General features: G+C 38.3%; 1 protein-coding gene across 1 annotated transcript in view; it reads left to right on the top strand.

Annotated features, from left to right (window-relative positions):
- The first annotated feature begins 2067 nt into the window (after positions 1-2067).
- Positions 2068-21661, top strand: part of Trhr (thyrotropin releasing hormone receptor) — a 34024-nt gene continuing 14430 nt past the window's right edge. The window contains exon 1 of the mRNA XM_076836289.1: positions 2068-2856. Within this exon, the coding sequence (XP_076692404.1) occupies positions 2068-2856 (789 nt within the window). The remainder of the gene's footprint in view (positions 2857-21661) is intronic.

Below are 21661 nucleotides of genomic sequence, written 5' to 3' on the forward strand. Positions count from 1 at the left end.
CTCATGCAGGCCAAACATTACATGTCTGAATGTGACTTATGGGTCATTAATTTATACCTACAGAGAATATGGAAGGAGACATGGGTACCCAAGGATTACTGTGTAGTTCAGAGGGTAGGAGTCACTTGATATGATCCAGAACGTTACCTTCTCTCTTTACTATCTGACTTGAGATATTATTTTTTATATTGTTAGAGTCCTGTCTACTCAAATTGGACTCTTCTACTGACATCTTCTAGAGGGAAGAGCATCTGAACTTTTTAAAAATAATCAGTTCACCACACAGGAAATCTTGCTAAGGGATATTTTCATTGTAAGTTAAGATAAAAGTAAATGAACATTAATATTTGGTGCATTCAGTTGGTGTCTGAAGAAAAAAGACATGTTTTCTGTGCTTCATGAAAAGGTACAGATTTGCCCATGGGCTACTTTAGAGAAATAAAAATACAGCCAAATTACACTTTTCTTTAAAAAATGGATCTATAAAGTTCCATTTCAGACATGTGGTACCAGAGTGACACTGGGCTATAATTCTACTAGATGATTTTCCACCTAGAATTAAATAAAGACAAACCATAGGGGTATTCATGTGCTTGGTAGTCCTGAGAATCGAAGAAAGGGGAAAGGCACCCAGAGCAGTTAGAGCCAGAGCTGAAAGCCAAACTCAACGCATCATGTGCAAGTTTCAATCGATGCTTTTAGCTTGAATCATTTTTTTTTTTATTATAATTTTATAATCCTCAGAAGATTACAGTGGGAATGGTTTGAAATCAATTTTAACTCATTTTCCATTCATACAATATTAGAAGAGAGAGCTGATTTTACTGATTCCATGGAGAAACATTCTCAGAGTTTCTATAGTAGAGAAAGAAGCTGATTTCGGTGCAGACAGATATTTCAAGCTTCAAGGGCTGTGTCTAGACTGAACAGGTTTTGCTACCCCCCAAAATCCTGTCAGGCAAGGAATGGGATTATATTTCAGGGCAGCTCAGGTACTGGAGTTTCTGCAGAACTTAGATGATCAGCAACTACAAGACAAGCTGCTTCTGGACCCCTTGCTTGTGATTTCAGCCTTTCCCATTGAGGACTGTATTATCAACACACTTAAAAGTAAATCCTTCAAGAGGAGAAGATTATAAATCAGCCAGAACTGACAGGCACAAGTGAGTGAGTGAGTGTGTGTGTGTGGTGTGTGTGTGTGTGTGTGTGAGCGCGTGTGCGTGCGCGCTCATATGTGTGTTTGAGCCAGAGCGCGTGTGAGCTCTCATTAGGGGACGATCTATGATTTGACAGCCTGGCGGCTGCTCCTGCTGCTACTTCTGCTGCTGCTGCTGCTGCGTCTGCATGGTCTGTCATGAGTTGAAAAGGGCTGCGAGGGTTGAGAGGAACTGCAGCTCTGAAGGCTGAACGCTGCTAAGTGGTCTCCCTGTCAGTGTAGAGGAGATTTTCTGCAGGATTAGAAACTTGGACCTATTACCACTTCATCTACCCAGAAAAGCAGGCAGTGCGAGAGAGGAAAAGGTAAGAGAAGAAATTATTTTCTGTTGAGCGTGGGGGACGGGGGACATGGGAAATTGTAGTTTTGAAGCCTTACTGTTGTATACCAAAGAGATCTTAACCCCTGAGTGCAAGGGAGGCCACAGCTGAATTCCTACCGACCTTGACCCTGGAGCTTCTTGCCTCCACGTACCGGGTACCCTTTCTTCTTTATTATACTTTTCCCAAGGATGTGGGAGGTTTCTTTGTATTAATTTTTAGTTAGCATATATTGTTTAGTTTTTCACTTGGGCACTATTTCAAAACAGGGAGCTTTCTCTGTTTCCTTTTTCTTAAGCATTTTCCTTGATGAAGAGGAAACTGATCCTACACTAGTTGCAATAAAAGAAGTTTTCCAAAGTGCATAGGAACCCTGTGACTGTGGGAAAACAAGGTGAAAGGAGAGGGAGAGAGAGTTGCCTGTGAATTAACATGTACATAACCTTTCACAGGGGCTAGAACCACTGCGATAAAGGTGGAAGCTGAAAGATGTTTTAAGAAGTGCTTCAGAGAAACTTCAAGCCACAAAAGATGGAGAATGAAACAGTAAGTGAACTGAACCAAACCCAGCTTCAACCACAAGCCGTGGTGGCCCTAGAATACCAAGTGGTCACCATCTTACTTGTGCTCATTATTTGTGGTCTGGGCATCGTGGGAAACATCATGGTGGTCTTGGTGGTCATGAGAACCAAGCACATGAGGACCCCCACAAACTGCTACCTCGTGAGTCTGGCAGTGGCCGATCTCATGGTCCTGGTGGCTGCCGGCCTCCCCAACATAACAGACAGTATCTATGGTTCCTGGGTCTATGGTTACGTCGGATGCCTCTGCATTACTTACCTCCAGTACTTGGGAATTAATGCATCCTCCTGCTCGATTACAGCCTTTACCATTGAAAGGTACATAGCAATCTGTCACCCCATCAAAGCCCAGTTTCTCTGCACATTTTCCAGAGCCAAAAAGATCATCATCTTTGTCTGGGCTTTCACCTCCATCTACTGCATGCTCTGGTTTTTCTTGCTGGATCTCAACATTAGCACCTACAAAGATGCTATTGTGGTGTCCTGTGGCTATAAGATCTCCAGGAATTACTACTCACCTATTTACCTAATGGACTTTGGTGTCTTTTATGTGGTGCCAATGATCCTGGCCACTGTCCTCTATGGATTCATAGCAAGAATCCTATTCTTAAATCCCATTCCTTCTGACCCTAAAGAAAACTCTAAGACATGGAAAAATGACTCAACCCATCAGAACAAGAATTTGAATTTAAATACCTCTAACAGATGTTTCAACAGCACAGTATCTTCAAGGAAGCAGGTAAGCAAAGCTGAACCTCCAAGTCAATAGAGGAAATGTGGAATAAAGTTCCTTGTGAGATGGGATCAACTTTGCCCTACTTAGCTGATGGGAAACCAAAATGCAATCATGCAAATGTTTCACAGTGTAAGCCTCTGCTTTACATATTAAATCCATCTCTAAAGCAACTGGAGATCTAAAAATAGATGGGGGAAAATTCAATAGCACACCAGTAGATATCAGTTCAGGTACTATTAAGATATAAGGAACTGTTAATAGAAACTCTAGAAATTCACCTTTAAAATATTTGTGCCTCTATGAAAATGTTATCAGAATATTTGGGCCATTTCTGGCTTCTATAGGAAAAAATTCTATTGCATGACAAAGGATTAACTTTAAGAATTCTATTGCACCACAAAGTTAACAAGAGAGTTTAGAGAGTAATTGAGTCAAAATAATGAAACTTTTCTTGCTATTCTATAGTTACCCACAACTGAGATACATAACTGAGTCATCTGGACATAATTTTGTTCATCTTGCTGGGGGTGTATTCTCTTACCTTTTCCTCTAGATCCCTCCAAGGTGTCCCAGGTTGCAGGAGCTAAAAAAGCATTTTGTTCAGGAAATGTTCTAACAAAAGGGCCAACATTAAGCTGAATTCATTATAAAGAAGTAAAATTTTCTTAAATGTTTGTTTTTCTGACCAAGCATAACTAAAAACCCCTTTATTCTTTCAGATAACCAGAATGCCCATTTTCTTATGACTGAACGTGGTTTTGTTAGCAAATGAGGTGTAACTTCATTACAGTACATACTATTTATAAGACAATATAAGAATAAAATGTTTTTACATTATGCACACATTTATATATATTTACACAATGGTTCTAAGCACTTACAAACTTAGCTTTTAGATCCTTTCCTTCTTTGTTGAACATAATACATAAATGATAAACATGTATTGTCATTGCTAAAAGAGAAAACATGAAATGAAAAATACTAGTTCTTTCAAGTGGCTTGAATCCCACCCCTCCCCACCCCACCTGCCGCTGCCCCTTTCTCTCTCTCTTTCTCCTGCAAGGAATACAGTGTACACAGATAGAACCTGAGTGTACTTTTTAAAGTACAAATATGGATCATTCACACTACGACTTCCTAAGTTCTAGGCTAGCTAATATATGAAGAATTGTAACTGAATATATATGTATACATATATAAATACACACTACTAAAATGTAGAAGCTTTAGACATTTAGATAGACACAAAATAATTAATAAACTATAACAAAAAACGTATGCAACATTATAAATGATACTGCAATTCTTGATTCAGATAACATTTATTATTAAAGCTACCCAGATAATAGAAGAGAAGACCTGAGCAATTATTTCTAGTTCTTAGATTCCCGTTGCTTTGGATCTAGCAATGCTACCTAATAGGTGTATTTAGCCCTTTTCTACCCAAAATTTGAATAATTAAAATGTAGAAAGATCTGTTGACCATCTGCTCAAATATTAAGAATGCAATAAGAGAGTAAAGAATATGTGCATCTCAATTAGAAACCAAACATGGGTTAACATTTGCAGCAAAGACAGTCAGTGAGAAAATTCATTCATTAGACTCCAATTTATATTCTTGTTATAAATTCTAGAAAAGAAAATGTTTGCCTGGTCTAACGTCCTTTTTTTCAATTACAGTCATTAGTACCTATCAGCATTAATAATGCACTTTAAATTGCTAATTAGGTTACATGTTCACAGTGTTATTTCAAAGCTATCTTTATAGAGGCTGTGTGATAGAAGAAAAAGGTAAAGATTTGGCTCCAAACAACTCCAGGCTTAAATGCCAGAATCCCAGTCAACCTATATGACCTTGGAAAAATGGGACTCTCTGAGCTTGTTTCTTCATAATAGCAACACCAGGATCTGTGTGAGGGTCCAGTGAATTATCTTATAAACACACCTAAAGTGGAATAATGACTAACACCTCAGTGTTAATTATGTTCCTTTCTACCTTTTAAAATATCTTGTGCAACTCTATGGGAACTATGATTTGTTCTTTAAAATATGCATTCATTGTTAAAGATTATTTGTTGAGCCAATACATAAACGGTATAGTAACTTCTCTAAAGAACTTTTCGGAGCATTTGGAAATGTATTCAGAACATTGGGGGTTGTCACCATAACATCAGTGTCAGCAACTAGGAGTCAGGGATGCCAAATGTCACACCATGTATAAGATAGCCCTGCACCATGATGAAGTGAACCATTATAAATACCAATAGACCCTCATTGAGAAACACGGGATAACATATAAATCAATAGGAGTGTGTTTAGGTGTGTCATGTAATTCAATCTTGATTATAGATGGGATGGGAGTTTGGATTGGGTGGCAGGGATCATAGAAGTCTACATGGAAGATGTGGCATTTGAAAAGCAAAAGTGAGAGGGAGAGCACTCCATGCAAAAGAGACAGGACATGGTGGCTGGATTAAAAACAGTATAGGTTTGAAGAGAGGACAAGAAGGGGCACAAAAGGTAGGGCCAACTTGGTTGACTTTAAATGAATAATGTGTTTGAGGAGGCAGTAAAAATAAGATTGAATTGATAGAAATGTCTATGAGAGAGAAAGAGAGACCTGGAGGACCCAACCATGACACACAGAGAGAGGAATCTGAATCTAATGCAGAAGCAACAAAAGACGTGAGTACTGAGCAGGGAGCAGCAAAGATGAAAGTGGTGTCTGAAGGTGAGATATCTGACAGCTACAGGCAAAGGCAGTTCTGAAGGCCTGCAGGCTGGTGGCAGAAAGACCTCTATGGAGGCTATTAGTAGTGATGCAGGCTTAACGTAGTAAGATCCTCTATCAGGAGAATTTAAATTAAGATATAACCCAAGAGGCATTTCAAAGAAAGAATGAGTGTACTATGAAAACATTAGACACGAAGGATGAAGAGAAGGCAATTCAATATGACACCAGGGTTCCACATTTGGAAGAATGGTGTCACCCTTTGTGAATGGGAACGTAAGCTAGGAAGGGAAGTTAGTTTGGGCCAAAAGGAGTGACCCATGATCTGCATTTTTCCTTTTCTGAAACAGTTCTTTTCTTAAATTTTCATAAGTTTCAAACCTCTAACTTCTATAACCCAAGGAATTTTAATATTTTTTTTCCTACATATTTTCTTTTAGGCAAGTTTAATTTACATTTTAATAAATACTCTTCTGAGCCAGGTCTTTCTAACCAAGTTATTAAAGTCTAATATGCATAGCCTAAAGGAGCTACATTTTTAAAAGGAAATAAGAGAGCATTTATCTGTAAAGGACAAATATGAGTTTTTGTTTGCTTATTTATTTTTAACTCACATCCCTCACATAGCAAACCCAGGCCAGAATCTCTTTCTTCCTGTTATTTAGAGACTCAATTATATTTTAGGAAACCACCTTAATATCAGGTAAAATCAGTAAAGTAAATTACTCAAATTTATGATTTGAAAATGAGTAGAAAAAAGAATTATCTGACTGATTAAATATTTTGCGTTATAATTGGATGTTTTGATTTTGAAGGGGCACAGTTTAAATGACCATATTTGTTATATCCCAGCTCTGTGTATACAATGCCGAAAGATCCCTTTGCTCCGTGAGCATTATGTAGATGAAACATCTCTATCATTGACTGTATAAGTCTATTTAATTGGTTGGTTCTTTTGGTATTTTGAAAGCACAAAACACCGGAACCTCTAGGTAAAAGGCTATAATGTGAATACTTACTTCAATTTGAATATTTGCTTTCCACAGGATGCAGGGATATGTACTCAGACTGTCTTAGAGATCAGGTTTCCAATTTTAATTTTCAGTTGAATCTCTGGTGTCTTTTTCTTTCTTTCTTTCTTTTTTCAAAGGGGGGGGAAGAGAGAGAGAGAGAGAGAGAGAATTTTTTTAATATTTATTTTTTAGTTCTTGGCGGACACAACATCTTTGTTTGTATGTGGTGCTGAGGATCGAACCCAGGCCACACGCATGCCAGGCGAGCGCTCTACCGCTTGAGCCACATCCCAGCCCCTTTTTCTTTTCTTATAGTATAACTGGTAGGGAAATAAGAGCAGTCCTAATAGAGGGTCCAAGAACTTATGGCAAAAACTTTATTAGTGGCTTTATTTGACAAATCAATCCTTAAAAGTAGCGATTTTTATTCCTATAAAATTCTTTAAAGATGTCTACCCAACTAGAAAGAAAGTTGATAGCCTAAGAAACAGAAACTTCCCTTTTTAAAGCAATATATGCCTTTTTGGTGATGATACTAAATTAATCATGTGTATTATAGAAAACAGAAAACTAGGGAAAAGGAGAAAAAAACAACAAAAAAAGGCATCTCTTACCCCTCCTCTCAAAGACCAAAATCATTATCACATTGTCATGTCTCTTCCTGTTTTCGTCGGATCATTTTTTAGATTGTGATAGTCAGAATATAGATACACTTGCTTCCTGCTTTGTCATACAACATGATGGGATTATTATTCTCAAAGAGAACACACAGAGTAAAAGAAACTGATTAGGTCCATTACTCTAAACCTCAGTTTTCTCATCATTAAAATGGGCAAAACAATTACCTCTTACCTCGCAGAGTTACTGCTGAGATCAAATAAGACGTATCAGACAAAATTCATACTTGCTCTCTTCCTGTTTAATTAGATCCTCTTCTCTCCTGCCTGTGATCCTCAATGACCCCATCTGGTGCCCTCATGACCCTCTCTTAAGCCATCCCTGTTCACAGGCTGTGCTTGAAGAATGCTGAAAGAATGAAATGGCTTGGATTTGTCCTCCCTTTTCATTTCCCTCTAATTTCTGACTTAACTTGCTACTTAACTTCTTAAAATCTTAAACAAGGAAAATTCCTTAGGTCACAAAGGAAAAGAGCCAGGCTGCTGGGATGTCAGGCAGCAGAGCTGGTATTTGGGAGTACAAAATCCTTTAGGCTGTGTGACTTACACAGCAGCCAACTCCACCTCCATCCTAGGGAACTCCTGCTCCTTGCCCTCCAGGCAGTTTAACCAGTGATGAACTCTTCAAGGCAGAAAGCATTGGCCCTAAATCAGAGCCTACCCGAGTTTAAGGGCCCATCTTTCATTTTTAACTGTTTTATTTGTTCTGATTGTCTGGGTTCAAGTATATCCTTAATAGTAAAAAGATCTAAAAGAAGTTTTTTTTAAAAAGTACAGTGTTGTCACTTAGCACACAGGTAGCAAAACATGCCATTTTATTTTCATTTATAATGCTTGGCTTTCCACTTTCCAATTCACATCTTGTATAAGGAAAGACTTCTCACATATCCCATAAATTGACTAAATGATAATCCTTTGCAGTAATGTGCTTTGGGTCTTTTGTCTTAGCTGAACAGATCTTGTTTATTCCCAATTTTAGATTTTCAGCTTTGCACCATAATTCTACCAGTAGAGAAAAATAAATTTTCTTACATGGCTACAGAAAAAGAAAACCTGCACTCTTACAGAATTCTCAATTTGGCCACATAAAAATATATCTGAAAACCAGTTAACCTTGAAAATGAGAAACTATTTTATACAGCATCTCATGAATTCTTCAAAATGCAGATATCCCAAATTCCCGACAGGAAAAGCCTGGGCTGTAACTAACATTTTAGCCTCCTTTGCTTTTTTATAAATAAGCTGAGGGAAAGGTGAAAGGTGTAAAGCTGGAGTTGGGTTGGCATTATGTAAAATTTCACAGTAGGTTATTTAATGTCCTCTGCAATTTTATTAAACACTCATAACTCCAAGGGCACCTGCCCTGCCCTAGGTATGGAAGTTGCAGGGGATATGAAGACAAACTCTTCCCCTGCAAGGAATCCATGCTGGCTGTATCTACTAGTAATCTCTTTTCACAAAACAGAACGTGCACAGTGAGGGGAGAAGTGAAACAGGAGACAGCTTCATGGAGCACCTGATTTGAGCTACACCTGTAGAGAAGGGTTAAATGTTGGAAAATGGTAATAAGGAGATAGGGAGCAAAGAGAGGAAGACAATTCAACAGAAAGGAGGAGGAGTAGATGGGAGATGACTGGGTATGTTCAGAATGGTCTTCATATGGTTGGAGTAGATTATGGAAGGGGATTATCTGGGGAGATAAACCTGAGCTATGCTGTGGCCCCTGCTGTGCCCATGCCTGCCCCCTCCTAGCCCTACCTGTACATTCTTCATACTTCTTCTATACACATGTTGACATCAACCATCTATGAGTCCCCAGGACATAGTTCTAGAAAACACATTGCCTGATCTTCATATGCAATTGCCTTTTGGATGTCACGTAATAACATCAAATCCATAGACCTCTATCTCTTTCTTTCTTATTTTACATTCTCAAGCCAGAAACCTAGGAGTCCTTCTAAATACCTTTTTTTCCCCATTACCCCTCACCCAAATCTAAGCAATAGGCAGTTCTGGTCGTTCTGGCTGATAGTGTTGGTAGCTGACCTGCTTCTCCGCCCATACTGCTAGTGCCCCAGTTCACCACCTCTCGCCACCCCATTTCAGCACACAACTTTCCAGCCCCTCCAACTCTAGTTCCTCTCTCCCCACAAGTCATTCTGCATGATGCTGACTGAGGGAATCTCTCCAACACAGATATATATTATCAAAAGAATCTTTAGAGTCCCCTGAGACCTAGAGTTTAAACTTCCCATCACAAAGAAGATCTTGGCCATTCCCTACATTTTCAGCTTCATCTTTCATGGCTCTCTCACTTACACTTTATGCTCCAGTAACATTGAATGATTGGTAGTTCTCTGAACATGCTATGCTCTCTCAGCTGGAACACCCTTTATCTGGCAAACTCCAAATTATCTTTCAAGTCTCAATTCAAATTATGCCCCATTGCATCCCATCAAGACTTCCTCAAATTTCTCAAGCAGGTTTATATAGCTAAATCCCTAACTAAAACTATATAAGTTAGGTATTCTTCCTATGCATTCACTGTAGTTTGCATATGTTTCTGGTTTAGTAATTCTTATGTATCATAGTTATTAGCCTGTCTTGTCTTTCCTATACCCACTAGCATCCTTAAAAGTAAGGTCTTGTGTTCCCAGTACCTACTGCACTGAATTTGGTATACACTTGGATCCCCAACATGTACATACCCAGCCAGGGAGTACAGGCTTTGCAAGAACAGGTTGTTAGTCTTCCTTCCCAACTCTGCAGTCAGTGCCATCATGATGCTTGCTTCAAGTGGCTGTGGTTGGATTATTTACACTACAGAAATCAGTAAATGTAATGATCCAGCCAGCCCTCATTTTTTTGTGGAGAGATGATTGTTAAATATTTACCAGCACACTCCTGTTTCTGTGGTTATATCTCAAACAAGTATTCATTTATATATAATAAATGAAAGATAAATGCCTGCACACTTGGAGGCTTGGTCAAGTCAAAACTGTTTTGCTTCCTGAGAAAAGTGCTGTTTATTTGGGCAATATCTTTATCCAGTCCTGTCTTTTAACAAGTCCTTTTTGCATTACAAACTAACCAAAGTGCAACTAACCTGTGTGATATTGATTAAGTGAGTAGATAAGAACTTTTAGGAAGATTTCTCCCACCACACAGGTCAGGCTGACTTAGAAACATGGCAGACTCAGATAATAAGTCTCTTTGTTATAAAAAAAAAAAAAAAATCATTCTGTCTTTCTTGTGAGACACATTGGCCAGAGGGATTATGAGGCAGAGCAGAGGCAACCCAGGGAAGGAAAACAATATGAGCACAGGTTTAAAGATGATAATAAATTTATTTGAGTGTCCCATGTGACTAATTTTCCTAAAATAATTTGCACACATCATTTTATTTTTTAAAAAATATCTCCAATTATCTCTGGCTTTCAAAGTCCTATAAAATATCACCCTTTATCATTGCTCTGGCTTTGTTTACTCTTTATCTGTTTAATTTAATAAACGTTTATTAAGTGCCAATTTCACGCCAAGCACTATTCTGGAGAACAAAATGGTAGTCACCATCTTGTGGAACTTACAGTGATATACAAAAGATTGACGTGAAAAAATAAGCGGGAAGCCTGAAGTTAGTTTGTAAGGTGTATGGAAGAGGCAACAACAGTGTGGATGACCATAACCTCAGGGTGGAGAGCACGCCTCCTATGGAGCAAGACTCGTTCCCACTCTTGAAGAATAAGTCGGTGTTTTCCAAGCCAGCATACAAAATCAAGACCTTCACACCAGTAAGTAGTCATTCACAAAACCAAGTTGAGCACAGAGTGAAACCATGAAAGGCCCTGCAAGTCATCTGAAGGCACCTAAATTTGGTTTTTAGGTACCAGGGAACCATTGAAAGCCTTTCATACTCACAGTGACAAATGCAACTTGACTCTTGGGAACTTGGCTCTTAAAATTGTTTGATGGAGCCAGCCCAGAACCAGAGAAACAGGGATGAAGCTATTGTAATCTAGGCAAAAAGCAAGGAAAGCTTGAGTTAGGGGGTAGGTAGAGATGGTTGGGAAGGAAGATAGATGAGAAATATTTAGGTGGCAAATTCAGTAGGGTTTAATGATTAATTTGATAGATAAAGAAAAGAGATGTTCCTAAAGGGAATTCTGGATTCTTAACTGGGGTAGGCAGTGGGTATTATTAATTATGGCACAGAATACAAGTGGAAGAATGGTCTTACCTCATTTCTTTCGTTTCATTTCTTTCTCCAAAAGCAAACATATCACCAAAAATCTCCAAGCTCATTTGTACCTTGTGACTTTGCTCATGTAATTTCTCTCTCCTCTTAAAGCCTTCCCTACTCTTGACACTTTCATACTTTTCTAAAATATTCAGTTAAGGTTTCGAGCTCAGCCTACAGTTAGATCAAGAGGTCCCAAGCATTGGACATACACTGGAGGTGAGTTGAGCATGAGCTCTAGAGTCAGAGTTTGAGCTCCAGGACTTCTGGTGTGACAGAACATGACAGAGGGGTATGGCCAAGCTCAGCTTCTCATAGTGACCATGAACCTCAGGGCGGGAGGTGGGGTTAAGTGGGGGAGAACAGTATATGCCCTAAAGAGGCATACCCCCACTGATCTCCTTCCAATTAGGCTCCACCTCCTACAATTTCTACCACTTCCCAACAGTTCATTCAATTATGACTCCATCAGTGGATTGATCTATTGATGATCCAAACACTTCCCAAAGCCCTACCTCTGGACATTGCCATATTGGCCATCAAGCCTTCAACACATGAGACTTAGGGGAACATCTCACACACAAACTATAATATAATCTCTATAACTTTGGGTAAGTTATTTTATTTCTTGATTCTTTAGTTTGTTCATAGGTAAAATGGGATATTAATAATATCTATAGGGTTGCTATGAGGAAATACTTAAATACTAAAAAATTCATACTTAATACATGTAAATTACATACTATATTTTAAATACTATTTATTCATTCCTTATTCATGAAATATCAAAAATCTATACTGGTATAAAGGTTATAACAGAAGTAGATTTTGAGCTCCTATCATGTGCTCAAAATCTAGCTCAAAATCTACAATAAGAAGTCACACTCATAACAGGAGCTAAATATCATTGACTAGTGGTTTAAATAGATGTTTATTTTTTTACACTAGATGGTTTTAAAAAAAAAAAAAAGATTTTAACCCAGCACTCCTGTTCCAAACCTTTTATAATTTCAACCAGGAGGGCAAAAAAAGTAAATAAAAATGAGATCGGTGGGGCTGGGGTTGTGGCTCAATGGTAGAGCACTCACCCAGCATATGCGAGGTCTTGGGTTTGATCCTCAGCACCACATAAAAATAAATAAATAAAATAAAGGTATTCACAACTACAACTAAAAAATAAATATTTTTAAATGAGATTGGTGGAGGTTAAAGTAAATTTCTTGGAGATGGTAACATGAAATAAGCGTAGAAATGGAAATGATTTTAAAAAGTGAAAGAAGAGAGGTCATTTCAAATAAAGGGGGAAAGGGAAGAATCATTTCAACAGGAAAAAAAATCTCAGAATTAAAATAAGTATGTTCTATCTAAGGAAAGGTGGTGGATATAAGTCAATGTTTATTTTAAGAAAAAATAGGAAGTAAATTCAGAGGATATACATGCTGAGATTGGATCAATAAATCCAAGTCATCATCAACACCCACTTCTTAGTTCCTTCATAATGCCATTGAGCGATGTCAGAGAAATTCACATTCAATAAAATGTGACACTTCACTGTTGAAGCTTCTATTCCAAATGAGTCTTCACTATCTGCTATCTATTTGCAGAACCATAATCAGTTCCCTCTTTTCTCTCTTAAATGCCAATTTCAAATATGCCTACTCTCCTCAAATCATTTTACCTGGAATTCTTTCTTCTGAAATCCCTCTCACAGCCGACCTCTCCTTTCTATTACTACTGCCTTAATCCCAGACTCCTTGTTTTTTCCTCTGTGCTGTAAGCAGAAAGGCTACAGTACAAAGTTGTCTTGCCAAACTTGTGGAAGCTCCCTAACTAATCTCCCTGCCTTTTAATCCTATCTTCCAACTCATCTCCCAGAGTGCTGCTAGAATTATCTAAAATGCAAGCCATACCATTACAATAGTATTTGAAAGTCTCCAATATTCTTATTTCTTATACACTGAATTCCAAGTCATTATCATGGCATACTCAGACACTTATGATCCTAATTAATTTCCCAAACCCATTCCCCTTATCCTCTGCAGGCAATTCCTTCACTGATATACTCTATCATGCTTCCAAGCCAGTGTGTTTACTCCCTAATCTTAACATTCTATAGCTCCTTCTTGGACTTCCAATCTACTAATAGGTCACTTCTCAAAACAGGTTTTTCTGACCTCCAACTGGCAGGATTTGTTCTTTCCTTCTTGGATTTGTAGCACTTTATACTTTCATATGTATGGTCACGTTGCTATTAAAAAAAATTGATCGGGGGCTGGGGATGTGGCTCAAGCGGTAGCGCACTCGCCTGGCATGCGTGCGGCCTGGGTTCGATCCTCAGCACCACATACAAACAAAGATGTTGTGCCTGCCGAGAAACTAAAAAATAAATATTAAAAAATTCTCTCTCTCTCTCTCTCTCTCTCTCTCTCTCTCTCTCTCTACTCTCTCTTTAAAAAAAAAAAAAAATTGATCAAATATCTACATCCCCTACCAGATTCTACCTTCCACAGTGGCAGAAACATTATCCATCCATTTTGTGTCCATGATGGTTCTCATGCTGCTTATGAACATAATGTTAATTGACTAAACTAGTAAAGCCTGGATGTAAAATATAAAGAAAATGAAATGATCAAATAGGACCCTAAAGATTTTTTTTTTCAGGAGACTGAAAATGGTGGAATTATTGGAAAAAATGTTGAAGAAGAGAGTTTAAAGCACTGTCAGAAATATTCATTTAAGATAAGGCATCACATGTGGGAGTTGGAAATATTAGATTGTAAGTGGCCAGCACTGGATACGTGGATTTGGGAATCATTAAGATAATGGAAAGAAGGCATGACTAGGGTTGAATTCAGAAAGAGGGAAGGCCAGTGTAGCAAAAACTGCAGTCTAGAAAAATGTAAGACTTAAGAGGCTAAAAGAGAATAGAAGACTTAAGTAAAAATGAAGACTGGTTCCCCTCAGAACACAGCCAGTGGGATAAGGACAGAGTTTTAGTGGATGTTTCCTGTTGTGAAGGACAGTAAAGAAAAAAAAAGGAGCCAAGAAGTAAAGGAAGATGCAGTTTAAAGAATAAGTAGATGTATATGACCCAGAACTCGTGGCCTGGCCACTGGGGTCAAACACCACACTTCAGAGCATGTGAGTACGGTGGCATGTGAGAAGAACTCGAAAAAATTCAAAGTTGAATTAACTCTGAAAATTAGACAAGACCAAAAGCCATATACACAAGAAATAGAATGAATAATTCGAACACTGACAGCCATGTTTAATTGAATACAAATAGATAATATTTTGGAAAAGAAAATATTGTAACCCTTCATAAAGAGCCCTGATGACTTTTGTCGGGTGCCCCTTGGATGAATCATCGTGAACATAACTGTAGAGTTTCTGCAAGTGAATGAAGCATGCTGTGCCCCTTCATTCAGAGCCATTGCTGCTTGAGTTTTATGGGGACTTACGATATTGGGAGAATTTGGTGTATTTTCTGCGGGCAGCAGTGCTTAGCTTAGAAAACAAGGAAGTGATTCACTGAGAGAGGTGGCACCACTGTGAGAGGAGAGGCGACAGAGGCCAGGCGAATGCAGAGCACTCCATGAATTTTAAAAGATCATTTGTAAAGTCGAGTGATCCTGCCACTGCCAGTGCGTGGGACTGACATCCTGCCATGCTTCCTCTGATAGGAGCTCCACAATGTGACTGATTCTGCTTGGCAAACGTTTGAAAAGTTATGCAGACATAAAATTTGGGTGACAGAGGGTGAGAAAAAGGAATGCACGCAAACATTTGCGGTTTTATCACAAAAGATAGAATGAGGTTTAGATTTGGGACCAATTCGTAAGAGAAATATTTCACTAGAGATTATAAAGTACTAGGATGGACCTCCAGGGATTTCTTTAGGAATCAATTAGACATCTCTCTCCATAAGTTAAGAGCAGTCAAATTAATTCTTCTGTAGAGACCCACCACAGTGCATGATGGAGGTGCTATCCTGGATCAAGCTTGGTCTGGTTAACTTGTTACTTTCCCTTCAAGGGCATTGTTACATGAGATGGTAAAACAGGAAGGGAAGGAGCAGGGAATAAATCTAGGACAGATTTGCACTTCCTTACCTCTGATTTAATTGAAAATCTATTATAGGCCAGGTATAGTGGTAGGCACTAATATTAAAGAAAATGAATAAGACAGTTTCTGCTCATGAGAAGTTTGCAGTTTAGTAGAATAAAAACATGGAAAAGTAAAGTGATAAAGCCTTAGAAGAATAAGTGGTATTATATTAAAAACATACATTAATGGCTCTGGACCTAGATGGCTTGATGAGCGGTAGGCAACAGAAAAGTATTCTAGAAACTAGGACTCCTAAACTCAGCCTTGTGAATTAATAGTTATTTTGTAGATGAAGAAGGGAAGGAAGATGGTTTCTGCAGTGGAACTCTATGGATGAAGACCAGAAGTCTAGAAAGAATACAATCAGTTCTGAGAACTGCCAGCAGCCCCTTAAGTCTGGGCAGCAAAAGAGGAAAAGAATAAAATAAGGAGAAGCAGGAAATAGATTTTTCTATAGTATAAGATTTTGAAAAGATTCTAAAGGCTATGAAAAGTCATTGGGAGAAGGCAAGGCAAATGTGTCATAATCCAATCCAAGTTTGAGGAAGATCATTCTGTCTTCAATGTAGGTAAAGAATTGACTCAATGTTAGGAGAGGACTGCAAAACACACACACACACACACACACACACACACACACACACACACACGAAGATAATGTGAATCATCCTGCAAAGGCAAAATACAATAAAGTAAGTCACAGTGAGGATAGAAAGAAAGACACCCATGCATTGGAACAGAATCAATAGAGTTCCTGTGAGCAGATGTGGAGAGAAAAGAGTCAAAGGTGATACTGGAGCCATTGATAGAAAGTAGTATGACAGTTAAGAGATTGAATTCTGGAATCTAGCTCCTTGGGGTCAGAGCCAGAGTTGGCCCCTGACTGTATAATGTGACCAATGAATTTATAACCTTGAGCCTCAGTTTGCATATCTGTAAAAAAAAAAATGACAGGTTTTTAGGACTTGATGCAAAAACCTATATAAAGTACATCTCACAGTACCTAGAACATGGTAATAGTAAATGTTAGCTATGGCTCTTCTTAATTGAATAATATAACTTAGCTACACATGGACAATAAGGAGAGGAGAATAGATTTCAATGGAATGGACATGTTTAGTTTTGCCTGTGTTGTATTTTAAATGTCTGTAGTCTGCCAGGGTCCAGTTATAGATTTACAGCACAGAAAAAAGAAAAGCTTGGAGTTACAGATCTCCAAACAATTAGTATACAGTTGGTTTGTGGATAACACCAGATTAGATGCTATCACTGAAGAAGGTTTTGTGGTACAGAAACCTTGGAGTAGCTAGAATGGGGTGAAGAGCCTGTTCAAATAGAGAGAAGAAATAGCCACAGAAGGTACAAGAAAACCAGGAAAGAAGAAAGCAGAGTCGCAGAAACCCAAGGAAGAGACTCTCCCAGCAATGATCATTAGAAAATAGTAATGATAAGGACTAAAAACCATCCAAGGGGGCACTTGTGACCTCTGTGGGTGTAGTTTCCTTAAAGTGTTGGGGGAAATAAATCAAATTTCATACAGCTGATAAATAATGGATGGGGAGAAACTGGGAAGAGTATCAGTAGACAAGCCACAGAGAAATAAGGCCAGGCATTCTTGATTGTTTTATTTTGATTTACTTAAGATAGAAAAACCTTAGCCTTTTACATCTTGATGAGAAAGAGAGAGTGGAATGGGAAGAATTCTCTGTGGATACACGAGGAAGACTCAGTATTGATGAGGTGTGTTTCCTGAGGAGGTAAAAGGGATACAACTCCTCCTCAGTGGGAACTGCATCTGATTCATTGAGCCATCCGCAGACCCACACAGTGTCTTACACATGGAAGTATATGTGAAATAAATGTGTGTCATTAAGTAAAAAGATAAACAATTCAATAAAAAAGCATGAATACAACAGGAAAAGCAATAAAGATGATCCTGGTTGCAGATCAACGTTAGACTATGGGTCAGAAAGTGGCGAGTTCTTACAAACTAGTAAAATGGAGAGTCCTCAATTAAGAGTACTGAGGGTGCTGGCAAGAAGAAGGGGCATTGGGAGAGGCCTGAGTGTTCATTGTAGGAAGTGAGAGAAGGAAGTGATGGATATGAGGACAACAGGCTAAGTCCCATGGCTGTTTAGAAAAAAAAATTAACTGATGAGGTAATAAGTGATAGGTTATCCGAATTTCTTAGTGGTCTCTAAACACCTCTCAGTGGGTCTATTCTGGGACTCATTCTCAATAAACCAGATTCAGATGAACCATTTCACTGACCAAAAACTAGCTGGCATTGTCCCTAACTAAGGTTGTTTCCTTTTTGCAGCAGTGAATGACACATTCACATCAAGCAGCATTTCACAAGTAACGCTTTCTCCCCCTTCACTGAGACAAGAATCTTCTGAGAGAGGTCCAGACTGGGTCAGATTGGATGTATTACAGCAGGGTGGTTTTTTATTTATTCATTTATTTTATATGCTAGAAAGTTCAGCCTGAAGTCATGACTCCAGATCAATCGAAGCTTTGTGCCTCAATAAAACTTACTCAAAAACACTGTGAACAGTACCAGCTCACAAGCGGTAATTCTTTTCCACAATTTTGAGCCAGGTCCTTCCTTTATCAGCATTCCCAGAAGACACGTCTGATGTGCACAATCTGTTTTTTCCTTCTGCTCTAATACCTTGTTTTTTTTTTTCCACTTTATCTTTGGAGAATTCTGGAAGTACACTTAGAAGCAATTAGTCTTGGGGAAAAAGCAACACACTCCATTTTGCCCAAAGTTCTTGACTTCACTTTGCTATTGACTTTACCTCAAAGGAATGTGGCATCATGGGGTCCAGATTCTTTTAATAAATAGGGATCAGCAAGCTCAAGAGTGCTTGAAGCCTCCTACATAAGCAAGTAGGAGGTTTCTTTGTGCTTCACCAAAACCTTTGAGAGCACTAAAGGCAAAAGGCAGAAAGGAGTTCTCTCTCCATGCACTGGTCTCACTTCTGCATCACGGGATGTTTGTTTATTCCTGAGGGGTGCTCTCCAACCTCAAGGAGTCTGTGTCAGCCACTCAAAATCCAATGCAGACCCAAAATCCAGACAGGTGGAAAACTGCTGTTATCGACCGTGGCTTTTAAGCTAATGAATAACAGTTTCTGTTCCTGGATCCTCCTCAACTTCACCCTTGTCCTCAGAATAATTAACTAAAAGACGTTACTAAATCACATTGATATCCACGTATATGCATGCTACAAATAGAGAAAGCAATTTTGATTTTTTTTATTATTATTTTTTAAGTCATGAATACTGCAGCACAGGATGAAATCTCATGTACTTATTAGGCTCCTATAGTCAAAAAATATAAACTTTTGGGCATTGATAAAATGAATTATTTCAAGTAACTTTTAGTGGTCATTAAGAAGGTCTTGGTAGCATAGAGGAAGATCCATTAATTTTTACAAACTGCCACCTGCATATAAGCCCACTGTCAGATAATTCTGCTGTCTTTTAAAGAGTTACTGGAAAAAAAAAAAAAAAAAAAGCTTTTATCATTAGAATTCTGTTCATTTGGCAAGGTCACCTTTCTGCCTCAGGGAAACTGACCCCACATGATCTCCAATATTGAGGGTAGAGAGCCAGGTTATTTGGTAACATTGAGAAATATAAAGTATTCTTTGAAAAACACCAACAATTTGTCACAAAGACAACTTGAAGAATGATGATTAGCAAGCATAAAATTCAGGAAACCATTTTCCCTAAAATAGAAGTGCCTTCATTCAGAAGTAAAATCTCCTGGAAAAATATTCCTTTGAAGCATCGGAAGAAATGCTGTATGCAAAAGCCTTTGAAAGGAGTAGCCATTTCCTTGTGTCATATCTAGCCAATATGTTGTGTGCTTGTCATGTTTACGGGCACCATGAAAAGATGAGCATTTAATATCTTTATAATGTATTATACATTTGTTATCAACATTTATTTCACCCCAAAACCAGAGAGGCACAGACCTTTTCCTCTCTCAGCAGCAGAGTCACATTACAACATTAATTCTTAAGATGCATCCAACATTGTAGACTCTCTAGAGCATGGAGACTCTTGAAAATGTCCCCAAATGAGTCTTACAAGCCTCTTTAAAACTTTCTCACCCACGTTCAAGAACCACAGTGTAAACATTCTCACTTAGATTCTTCCATTAATATGCACCAGACTTTTCTGATGGTCTTCTAGCAATGCAACCTTGGAAACAGCCTGTCTCATTTGAATAGGCTCCAGTCTGGATTAACTTTTATTATTCAGGCCTTACTATGTGCCAGGCATGATGTTAAAGAATTTTCACACATTATCTCATTTGCATCTAAGACAGAGGCATAATTTATCTTCTCAGTTTTAAAAATGAGGGGCCTGAGATTTGACAACATTGAGCTCAAAGTCACTCATTCAAGAAAAACTGAAGAGCAAAGAATCTAAGCTTAGCCTCTAATTCAAAGCCTCCGACAGCAACATTTTATTCTACATCCTCACACACTTGCCCTTAGAACTAATATCTAAGAATGGGTTACAGAGTGGGCTCTATTTGCCCAAGAAAAAGGGAACTTTTCCTTATATACATAACAGCTAAATTCATTCTTTCTTTCCACAAAAATGTGTTGAAACCTGCTTGAATGTTGCAGGCAGTGCCTTAGGGCTTGGGAAACAACAATGAACAAATAAGACAAAGATCTCTGTCCCATGGAGCTGACTTTCTAAGAGGAAGGAAAAAGAAAGGATATCAAAAAATGAATGCACATATTATATTGAATCATAGCACATAAGATTGTGGAGATAAAACAGGACAACAAGGGGGATAAGGAGATGTTGAAGTAGGAAAAGGTATCATTTTAAATAGGGCAGCTAGAGATATTCAATGGTCTGTTTTCAAAGTGTGGTGGTGTTTTGATCCTATATCAAAACTATACCAAAGCAGGCACGGACGAATGTCATTTATAAATTAATGCCTGAAACTCAACCAAGTTTTTTTGATTGAGGCAATGCTAAAACACCAGGTTGACCTACAAAGGTCATTTGGCTTTAATGCACAGGAAGTATATTTTTAATGATACTATTCAATTACATTTCATAAACTTTTCTAACATTCATTCTAAAAGAAAATGCATTCTGTGTTCTGGTTCAGAACTGAAACATTCCCAGTGCTGTAATAAGTTCTGTTAGGTAGGTCAGCAGTCAAGAAAAGTTTGTGATAAATGTTCCTTTACCTAAATATTAGGTTAGCTCTCTTCATTTCCAAAAGAGAAAGAATGACAATCTCTACCCAGTCCTCATCTACGAACTTTTTAGGAAGAAATAGGATGAGATGCTATTCTGATTGATTCAAATCCCAGTTTACCATTTGTGAGTGGCATATAAGTTCCTTCATTTATAAAGGAGATAATGACAGTACCTTCTTGCTAACAAAATAGTCAAAATGAGTAATGAGTGTTTTCTGTTATTAGTTTCAAAAACATCTTCCATTTCTCTGGAATTCACTGTGTTCCGTGCACTGGCATGAGCCCTTATAGCACAGCATGTATCCATGCAACAACCCTATGAAATAGGTAAAATTTATGTCCCCATTTTGCATAAGGAAACACTGTGACTTAGAAATGGTGACAGCCCCAGGTTTAACAACCTGTAAGTGCTGTAGCCGGGACAACAACCCAAAGTGGCTGGAAGAGAAAAGGAAAGCCTTTCCCACTGTAAATAAGAAGAGTGTGATAGAGAAGCCAAGGGAATGGTTTCCGCAGGGCCATGAGGCCACCTGCTGTAATCCATTGATGGGCCCTCTCCTAGCACCTTCTGTGCTGGCTTCTACATGACCTCTGATTTTGTCATTCTTAAAGGTCCTCATCTTCTGGAAAAGTAGACACCAAGATTATTAAAAGCACGGTGCTACCATGATATTTTTAGGAGTTAGTGGAGTAGAAATGCTAATGACAATTTTGTCATGAGAAAAATCAAATTTTAAAACAAAACTTTGGCCCAAGAGTTGAGAACCACAATCATTTGGTTCAGATTTCTCACGGAT

The sequence above is a fragment of the Callospermophilus lateralis genome, chromosome 16 (assembly GCF_048772815.1).
Source record: "Callospermophilus lateralis isolate mCalLat2 chromosome 16, mCalLat2.hap1, whole genome shotgun sequence".
NCBI classification, from domain to species: Eukaryota; Metazoa; Chordata; class Mammalia; order Rodentia; family Sciuridae; genus Callospermophilus; species Callospermophilus lateralis.